The sequence below is a fragment of the Heteronotia binoei genome, chromosome 13, assembly GCF_032191835.1.
Source record: "Heteronotia binoei isolate CCM8104 ecotype False Entrance Well chromosome 13, APGP_CSIRO_Hbin_v1, whole genome shotgun sequence".
In the NCBI taxonomy this organism is placed as follows: Eukaryota; Metazoa; Chordata; class Lepidosauria; order Squamata; family Gekkonidae; genus Heteronotia; species Heteronotia binoei.
In genome coordinates, this window is record NC_083235.1 from 69,759,112 (window position 1) to 69,769,452 (window position 10,341).

At 49.6% G+C, this 10,341-nt stretch overlaps 1 protein-coding gene across 11 annotated transcripts in view; it reads right to left on the reverse strand.

Annotated features, from left to right (window-relative positions):
* The window catches only part of EXOC7 (exocyst complex component 7), a 62,545-nt gene extending 58,229 nt beyond the window's left edge, over window positions 1-4,316 (reverse strand). For 8 of the 11 annotated variants that reach the window (XM_060252018.1, XM_060252015.1, XM_060252017.1 and 5 more), the window contains exons 1-3: window positions 4,165-4,279; window positions 1,530-1,595; window positions 1,096-1,280 (exon numbers count right to left, since the gene is read on the reverse strand). In XM_060252018.1, the coding sequence (XP_060108001.1) occupies window positions 1,096-1,280; window positions 1,530-1,595; window positions 4,165-4,224 (311 nt within the window). In that variant the 5' untranslated portion in view covers window positions 4,225-4,279. Of the gene's footprint in view, window positions 1-1,095; window positions 1,281-1,529; window positions 1,596-4,164 lie in introns of all 11 variants that reach the window. The other 3 variants (XM_060252020.1, XM_060252019.1, XM_060252010.1) reach the window with 3 other exon arrangements.
* Window positions 4,317-10,341: the final 6,025 nt, after the last annotated feature.

A 10,341-nucleotide genomic window follows, 5' to 3' on the forward strand; every position in this document is an offset into this window, starting at 1 on the left:
CCGCCCTACACTCCGAAGAGACTCAGAGCGGCTCACAATCTCCTTTCCCTTCCTCCCCCACAACAGACACTCTGTGAGGTAGATGAAGATATTGGATTTATATCCCGCCCTACACTCCGAAGAGTCTCAGAGCGGCTCACAATCTTCTTTCCCTTCCTCCCCTACAACAGACACCCTGTGAGGTAGATGAAGATACTGGATTTATATCCCACCCTCCACTCCGAAGAGTCTCAGAGCGGCTCACAATCTCCTTTCCCTTCCTCCTGCACAACAGACACCCTGTGAGGTGGGTGGGGCTGGAGAGGGCTCTCCCAGCAGCTGCCCTTTCAAGGACAACCTCTGCCAGAGCTATGGCTGACCCAGGGCCATTCCAGCAGGTGCAAGTGGAGGAGTGGGGAATCAAACCCGGTTCTCCCCCCACAACAGACACCCTGTGAGGTGGGTGGGGCTGGAGAGGGCTCTCACAGCAGCTGCCCTTTCAAGGACAACCTCTGCCAGAGCTATGGCTGACCCAAGGCCATGCCAGCAGGTGCAAGTGGAGGAGTGGGGAATCAAACCCGGTTCTCCCCCCACAACAGACACCCTGTGAGGTGGGTGGGGCTGGAGAGGGCTCTCCCAGCAGCTGCCCTTTCAAGGACAACCTCTGCCAGGGCTATGGCTGACCCAAGGCCATTCCAGCAGGTGCAAGTGGAGGAGTGGGGAATCAAACCCGGTTCTCCTAGATAAGAGTCCACACACTTAACCACTACACCAAACTGGCTCTCCAGAAGAGACTCAACAAATACCTGGAAAGTCCATTTTTCTTACATAAAATGTTTTGTGTTTTTTTTTTTGCCATTCCCATCACAGGTAACCCTGTGGGGTTTTAAAGGCAAGAGACATTCCGAAGAGGTTTGCCATTCCCTGCTTCTGCATCATGATCCTGGATCTCCCTGGAGGTCTCCCATCCAAACACTCACCACCAGGGCCAGCTCTTCTTAGCTTTCGACATCTGACAAGATCAGACTAGCCTGAGCTATCCATGTCCAGGCTTTATGAAGAATGACCCAAGTCTAATTTCACTGATTTCTATGAGTGTCCAGGAAATCAGCTCACCCTTCCCTTATTATCTTCTCTGTGTCCTTTGCGACATGGTAGTAACTAATTACGTGATCCAAACAGAATAGTGTCTTCTCAACGTTCTCCTGCAGGCGTTGAAGGTTCTCAGTCTGCTTATGCACAGGAATAATGGAGTTCTCCAGCTTCATCAAGCGGCTTTCAAAGGATGACAGAATGGAAACCTAAACGACAAAACCAAGAGACATTCGAGGTACAACAGGGCTCAAAGACCACCAACACTGGAATCTCATTGCTTTATGAGTCAAGAGACATCCAATTCAAACAGAAACTAACAGTGCGAATTTATACAAAGTTACTCCACTCTGTCAAGTGATTTCACGGAGCTTAGATGGGAGTAATTCCGCAGAAATTCCATTGTAAAATGTTTGTGTTCTGCTTTAAATGAAAAGTCATAGGTTAGGTGAACTCACCATGTTTTTTGTCAGCTGGTCACTTTTCTCTAGACTGTCTCTGATGAAAGACAGCGTTTCTTCTTCCTGTCGATGCAAGAAGGAAAAAACAAATGTGCACATCCAATAATTCAGTCTACTGAAAGGAAATTTTTGAATTTTATTTTTCTAAGCCGTCACAGACTCTCTTGCAAAACTTCTACACTAATGTTTCTTCATTTTAATTGCGGTAAATATGTTCAAGAACTAGACAGTACATTATAAACACTGTATTATTGTAGACCTTCAAAGTATTACATGTTTGTCACATTTTGTGATAGCTTAACTACATTTAAACTAATATTATTGGTAAATAATATTATGTAATATGTAAATTGCCAATTGAACAGTTCTGCAGATAGAATACTACTTTCTTGCCTTTTCCCACCTGCTGCAGTCCAAAATACGCTTGCACAGGGGACCTTTCCTTTCCTTTCCTTAAGAGCCCCACGGCGCAGTGTGTTAAACCTGCAGTACTGCAGTCCTAAGCTCTGCACAGGGCCTGAGTTCGATCCCCGGCGGAAGCTGGGTTTTCAGGTCGCCGGCTTGAGGTTGACTCAGCCTTCCATCCTTCTGAGGTCAGTAAAATAAGTACCCAGCTTGCTGGGGGAGGGGGGGAGTGTAGATGACTGGGGAAGGCAATGGCAAACCACCCTGTAAAAAGTCTGCCGCGAAAACATTGTGAAAGCAACGTCACCCCAGCGTCGGAAACGATTGGCGCTTGCACAGGGGACCTTTCCTTTCCTTTACTTAAGAGCCCCGCGACGCAGTGTGTTAAACCTGCAGTACTGCAGTCCTAAGCTCTGCTCAGGGCCTGAGTTCGATCCCCAGCGGAAGCTGGGTTTTCAGGTAGCCGGCTTCAGGTTGACTCAGCCTTCCATCCTTCCGAGGTCGGTAAAATAAGTACCCAGCTTGCTGGGGGGGGGGAGCGTAGATGACTGGGGAAGGCAATGGCAAACCACCCCGTAGAAAGTCTGCCGTGAAAACGTTGTGAAAGCAACGTCACCCCAGAGTCGGAAACGATTGGCGCTCGCACAGGGGACCTTTCCTTTCCTATACTTAAGAGCCCCGCGGCGCAGTGTGTTAATAATAATAATAATAATAATAACTTTATTTTTATATCCCGCCCTCCCCCGCCAAAGGCGGGCTCAGGGCGGCTAACAGACATGGAATTCCATGATTCAAATAAAACAGTGTATGCAGTTTTAAATATAGTCAGTTACATAATAAATTAATTAAAATAGATAAAATATATAAATTAGGTGCTAAAATACAGTAAGTCATAATATTTACAAAATGGTTAGATGGCCACCCGTCACGTTAAACCTGCAGTACTGTAGTCCTAAGCTCTGCTCAGGGCCTGAGTTCGATCCCCGGCGGAAGCTGGGTTTTCAGGTAGCTGGCTTGAGGTTGACTCAGCCTTCCATCCTTCCGAGGTCGGTAAAATGAGTCCCCAGCTTGCTGGGGGGGGGGGTGGAGCGTAGATGACTGGGGAAGGCAATGGCAAACCACCCCGTAAAAAGTCTGCCGTGAAAACGTTGTGAAAGCAACGTCACCCCAGAGTTGGAAACGATTGGCGCTCGCACAGGGGACCTTTCCTTTCCTTTACTTAAGAGCCCCGCGGCGCAGTGTGTTAAACCTTCAGTACTGCAGTCCTAAGCTCTGCACAGGGCCTGAGTTCGATCCCTGGAGGAAGCTGGGTTTTCAGGTAGCCGGCTTGAGGTTGACTCAGCCTTCCATCCTTCCGAGGTCGGTAAAATAAGTACCCAGCTTGCTGGGGGGGGGGGGGTGGAGCGTAGATGACTGGGGAAGGCAATGGCAAACCACCCCGTAGAAAGTCTGCTGTGAAAACATTGTGAAAGCAACGTCACCCCAACGTCGGAAACGATTGGCGCTTGCACAGGGGACCTTTCCTTTCCTTTCCTTTCCCCGCAGCGCAGTGTGTTAAACCTGCAGTACTGCAGTCCTAAGCTCTGCTCACGACCTGAGTTCGATCCCGGCGGAAGCTGGGTTTTCAGGTCGCCGGCTTGAGGTTGACTCAGCCCTCCCATAAGAACATAACATAAGAACATAAGAGAAGCCATGTTGGATCAGGCCAACGGCCCATCAAGTCCAACACTCTGTGTCACACAGTGGCAAAAAATTTTATACATACACACATACACTGTGGCTAATAGGCACTGATGGACCTGTGCTCCATATTTTTATCTAAATATCGTATTATTTTATCATATTTTATTTTTATCCCATCCTTCTGAGGTCGGTAAAATGAGTACCCAGGAAATAAAATAAGTCCTGGCGCTTGCACAGGGGACCTTTCCTTTCCTTTCCTTTCCCAATGAAACCTTTTGCACCACGGGGTCTCGAGGCAGGGCTTTCTCTGCAGGAAGGGAGCGTTGCCTCCTGGCTGCCGAGGCCATCTCCAGTGCTCTCCACCTCGCGGGGCTGGGACTCCCTGTCGGGGATTTCTCTCCTTTGTACCGCAGCGCCTCGCAGGGGTCTGCAAGAGCTCTGGGCTGGGCCACAGCAGGAGCAGGGAGAGAGAAGGAAGCGAGGGGAGAAGGAGACCCCGGGCAGCCGGAGAGGGAATCCCCGAGGAGCCGCCGTCCCGCCCCACCTGCTTGAGCTTCTCTTCTATTTCCCTCCTCCGGGCGGACGCCTCCTCCGTGGGGATCATCGCGCTGCCCAAGAGTCCGCGCACAAGGCCGCCCGGCTGCTGTCAGCGCTCCCCAGCTTCACTTCCGCTTCCTTCCCCGCCCTCCCCGGCAGGGGCAGCGGGTGGTGCTCTTCGGGGGAGGAGCTTCGAAGCCGTGCTGGGGACGCTGCAGCAGGCGAGAGAGAAGTAGCGCGCATGCGCACTTTGGAACGCCTGCTTGCCTTTGGAATGCGGCGCGCTGGTGACTCTGGCTTCCCGCTGGGGTTGCCAATCCCCAGGTGGGGGCAGGGGATCCCCCGGTTTGGAGGCCCTCCCCCCCCCTTCAGGGTCGTCAGAAAGGGGGGGGGAGGGAAATGTCTGCTGGAACTCTGCTATTCCCTATGGAGGTTTATTCCCATAGAAAATAATAGAGAATGGATCAGCGGGTATCTGGGGCTTTGGGGGGGCTGTTTTTGGGGGTAGAGGCACCAAATTTTCAGTATAGCATCTAGTGCCTCTCCCCAAAATAACCCCCAAGTTTCAAAAAGGTTGGACCAGGGGGTCCAATTCTATGAGCCCCAAAAGAAGGTGCCCCTATCCTTCATTATTTCCAATGGAAGGAAGGCATTGAAAAGGTGTGCCGTCCCTTTAAATGTGATGGCCAGAACTCCCTTTGGAGTTCAATTCTGCTTGTCACAGCCTTGATATTGGCTGCACCCCTAATGTCTCCAGGCTCCACCCCTAATGTCTCCTGGCACCACCCCCAAAGTCCCCAGATATTTCTTAAATTGGACTTGGCAACCCTACCCTGATGCCACCTTCCCTCTACACGGACACCACCACATCCCTTCAGCAGTCGTCCTAGGGTTGCCAATCCCCAGGTGGGGGCAGGGGATCCCCCGGTTTGGAGGCCCTCCCCCCCCCCGCTTCAGGGTCGTCAGAAAGGGGGGGGGAGGGGAGGGAAATGTCTGCTGGGAACTCTGTTATTCCCTATGGAGGTTTATTCCCATAGAAAATAATAGAGAACTGATCAGCGGGTATCTGGGGGGGGGCTGTTTTGGGGGGTAGAGGCACCAAATTTTCAGTATAGCATCTAGTGCCTCTCCCCAAAATAACCCCCAAGTTTCAAAAAGGTTGGACCAGGGGGTCCAATTCTATGAGCCCCAAAAGAAGGTGCCCCTATCCTTCATTATTTCCAATGGAAGGAAGGCATTGAAAAGGTGTGCCGTCCCTTTCAATGTGATGGCCAGAACTCCCTTTGGAGTTCAATTCTGCTTGTCACAGCCTTGATTTTGGCTGCACCCCTAATGTCTCCTGGCACCACCCCCAAAGTCCGCAGATATTTCTTAAATTGGACTTGGCAACCCTACCCTGATGCCACCTTCCCTCTACACGGACACCACCACATCCCTTCAGCAGTCGTCCTAGGGTTGCCAATCCCCAGGTGGGGGCAGGGGATCCCCCGGTTTGGAGGCCCTCCCCCCCCCCCCACTTCAGGGTCGTCAGAAAGGGGGGGGAGGGGAGGGAAATGTCTGCTGGGAACTCTGTTATTCCCTAGGGAGATTTATTCCCATAGAAAATAATAGAGAACTGATCAGCGGGTATCTGGGGCTCTGGGGGGGGCTGTTTTGGGGGGTAGAGGCACCAAATTTTCAGTATAGCATCTAGTGCCTCTCCCCAAAATAACCCCCTAGTTTCAAAAAGGTTGGACCAGGGGGTCCAATTCTATGAGCCCCAAAAGAAGGTGCCCCTATCCTTCATTATTTCCAATGGAAGGAAGGCATTGAAAAGGTGTGCCGTCCCTTTCAATGTGATGGCCAGAACTCCCTTTGGAGTTCAATTCTGCTTGTCACAGCCTTGATCTTGGCTCCGCCCCTAATGTCTCCTGGTTCCACCCCCAAAATCTCTTGGCTCCACCCCCAAAGTCCCCAGATATTTCTTGAATTGGATTTGGCAACCCTACCCTAATGCCACCTTTCCTCTACACGGACACCGCTGCGCCCCTTCAGCAGTCGTCCTAGGGTTGCCAATCCCCAGGTGGGGGCAGGGGATCCCCCTGGTTTGGAGACCCTCCTGCCGCTTCAGGGTCGTCAGAAAGCGGGGGTGGGGGAGGGAAATGTCTGCTGGGAACTCTGTTTTTCCCTATGGAGGTTTATTCCCATAGAAAATCATGGAGAATTGATCCATGGGTATCTGGGGGGGGGCTGTTTTTTGGGGTAGAGGCGCCAAATTTTCCGTATAGCATCTAGTGCCTCTCCCCAAAGTACCCCCCAAGTTTCAAAACCATTGGACTAGGGGGTCCAATTCTATGAGCCTCAAAAGAAGGTGCCCCTATCCTTCATTACTGCCTATGGAAGCAAGGCATTGAAAAGGTGTGCTGTCCCTTTAAATGTGATGGCCAGAACTCCCTTTGGAGTTCAATGATGCTTGTCACAGCCTTGATCTTGGCTCCACCCCTAATGTCTCCTGGCCCACCCCCAAAGTCTCCTGGCTCCCCCCCCCCAAGTCCCCAGATATTTCTTAAATTGGACTTGGCAACCCTACTTCCCGGTATAGGAAGCTTTGGTCGTGGTACCTGACCTTTTGTAAGCTCCAGTGCAAGCCTCCCCAGAGTTCTAACTCATTGACATCAACGGTTTTAGAAGGGCGTATTTGTGGTTAGGCTTGAACTGTTGGAAGTCTGGGAAGGAAGGGAGAGGAAAGAACCCGTGTAGCAGCATTGACACCTTGAAATTGTAGAAACTAGGCAGAATAGTAATGAACCTTGCTCATAAAGTCGTAGACAAAGAAAAAAACACGTTGGGTTTTGGATAATTATTATTAAGTGCTAATTAGAATGAGCCCATATTTATTTAATGACTCAAGTATAAAGTTTTATTGGAATTAAGTCCTGTAAAGTTCAGTGAGACTTGCAACTCAGTTTTAAATATGTTCTTGAAAAATGTCACTTGTAAAGATTCTGTCTCAGTCTAGGGAACTCTGTTGAAATGAAATGACTTTAAAGTAAACATAAAAGACAGATTTGTACTGAAAGCTCAGATATACATGTTGTAAAACCACAATGCAATGTGATGCACTTCCTGGATAGTAGATGCTTTGGTAAATCAGAAAGTTTGGAAATTTTGTGCAGTTCCGGGTATAGGGTTGCCAATCCCCAGGTGGGGGCAGGGGATCCCCCGGTTTGAAGGCCCTCCCCCCACTTCAGGGTTGTCAGAAAGCGGGGGGAGGGGAGGGAAATGTCTGCTGGGAACTCTATTATTCGCTATGGAGATTTATTCCCATAGAAAATCATGGATAATTGTTCTGCGGGTATCTGGGGCTCTGGGGGGGCTGTTTTTTAAGGTAGAGGCACCAAATTTTCGGGGTAGCATCTAGTGCCTCTCCCCAAAATACCCCCCAGGTTTCAAAAAGATTGGACCAGGGGGTCCAATTCTATGAGCCCCAAAAGAAGATGCCCCTATCCTTTGTTATTTCCTATGGAAGGAAGGAATTGAAAAGGTGTGCCGTGATGGCCAGAACTCCCTTTGGAGGTCCATTATGCTTGTCACAGCCTTGATCTTGGCTCCACCCCCAAAGACTCCTGGCTCCACCCCCAAAGTCCCCAGATATTTCTTGAATTGGACTTGGCAACCCTCTCTGGGTACCAAATGGGCAGTTAAAGCGTTGGGGTCCTTGTTGCATGGTATAGCTGACTCACAGAAGCCAATTATTGAAGAGCAGAACACTGTAATCCCTGCGTATGGAGATGGGAATAAGTCCCTAGATATTCACTCTCGTTGCAAGAGTTCACATCAGTACACCATGCTCAAAAAGCTTCCTCTTGACAATTCTTCTGTGGTTGTTTGCTTGCAGTGCCGATGCAGACATATTTGGATGCTGTAGGCCAGGGGGAAAAAAATACAGATTCACATTATCTAGATGGTACACACAGAATAAATAGAAATTTATAACTGTTGTTATGTAGCCAAACAGGTGACAGTGTGACTGGGCAATCTGTAGCGTTTTGCTATCACCTTACAAAAATCCTGTAAACTGAATAGGAGATCCAGAAGCGCAGCAAGAAATCAGTGATACACAAAGAACTATTGAGTGTGTGTGTGTGTGTGTGTCTAAATCTTAGCCCAACAAGTCTATCCACTAGGTGTCCCCTTGGCACCGATCTTGAGATGTGAATGGTGATGCTTTTATGCTTTGTTTGTCTCAGCCAAACTTTAGCCGTATCAACTTAGGACATTTCATTTGTAATTTAATTGAGACATTCCTTTCAGGCAGGGGGCAAGATATTCTTGATGTAACTCAGATAGAGTAAATACTATGTCCTAATCCACTTAGCAAGCAGCAGTACATGTACTACGGGGGAAAAAAATGTGTTGGAGAATGGGGAATAGTAATACACTATGTGGCAGGGAATTCATTGACTCTTTCAGTTGAAGTTACAAGCAGAAAGTTCATCTGTGAAGTAAAACAATTCTCTCACACTTTTTTTTTTCCACAGAAAGACACCCCATGGTACACTACTTACTTAAAGGGATACGGTCTTTGATCATGCAGGGTCCATCAACAACTATTTGCTATGTGTAGCAGTTGCCAGGCCTCCTTGTACTCTATGCACTCCTAATGGCTTGTTCGCATAGTAGTGCTCCCCAACGGTGGTTTAGCGATGTAATGGGGTCGGGGGGGGGGGGGGGAGGAAATATAACAGTAATATTTACCAGCTTCCATATAGCTAGGGTTGCCAAGTCCAATTAAAGAAAAATCTGGGGACTTTGGGGGCGGAGCCAGGAGACATTGGGGGTGGAGCCAGGAACAAGGATGTGACAAGCATAATTGAACTCCAAGGGAGTTCTGGCCATCACATATAAAGGGACAGCACGCCTTTTTAAATGCCTTTCTCCCATAGGAAATAATTAAGGATAGGGGCACAATCTTTTGGGGCTCATAGAATTGGACCCTCTGGTCCACTCGTTTTGAAACTTGGGGGGTATTTTGGGGAGAGGCACTAGCTGCTCTACTAAAAATCTGGTGCCTCTACCTCAAAAAATAGCCCCCCCAGAGCCCCCAATACCCACGGATCAATTCCCTATATTCCCTATGGGAATCGTTCTCCATAGGGAATAACAGAGTGCCTAGTAGACATTTCCCTCCCCCCCATGCTTTCTAAAGGGGGGAGGGCCTCCAAACCAGGGAATCCCCCCTCCCTGCCCCCTCCTTCTCTCTCTCACACACACAAACACTTACCGTACTTGGTTTTCTTCCAGCAGAATGTGCTTGCTGGGAAAACGAAAGGAAGGCTCCACAGGAAAAGAAAGGGAGGGGCCGTTCTCCATGGAAACTGTTACTTTCCCATGAAGCCCTTCCTGTTTCCTGTGCAGCCTTAAAGGGACACATTTTAAAACGGATCAGAAGCTCTACAACATGATGCCTAAAGGTATGTTCTCCCCCCCCCCCAATTTTTTGAGAGCGGGGGAGGAGGATGCAATTTCGGGGGTCCCCCACCACGGCGGGGGGGTTGGGAAGCCTACATACAGCACAGTGAGAGTTTTTGGTGGCACATTTGGTGGTAGAAACTATTGGCATGTCACAGTCAACAGCAACCCTATAGGCGGGTTTTCAATGCAAGAGACCAACTGAGGGGCGTTTGCCATTGTCAGCCTCAGCATAGTGTTATCTAGAGCCACCGGATGCAAAGTGCAGCCGCCAACAAATCTACGGCTGCCAATCCTCAGGTGGGGGCAGGGGATCCCCCGGTTTGGAGGCCCTCCCTCCGCTTCAGGGTCATCAGAAAAGGGGGGAGGGAATGTCTGCCAGGCACTCCATTATTCCCTATGGAGACCAATTCCCACACACAAAACCCAGCCATAGTAGCATCAACAAGTGAAATGGGAAGAGCAATTATACACAAAGGCTGAACACACTGCGTGCCACCATCTTCCACTGTTCTTTGTTGTGTCTGCCAAAACCACACCCAACTGTGAGTTTTGTGGACTAGAAAACTCCCATTCACCTGCCGTTTCCTGTCCCTTCTGAGCCATGGTGTAATGCTACAGCTTGACTCAGATGGGAAAGGCAAAATGGCTGAAGGAAATGCAGAGCTTAGATCTGCCCCATTCCCTATAGTTAGGGTTGCCAATCCCCAGGTGGGGGCAGGGGATCCCCCGG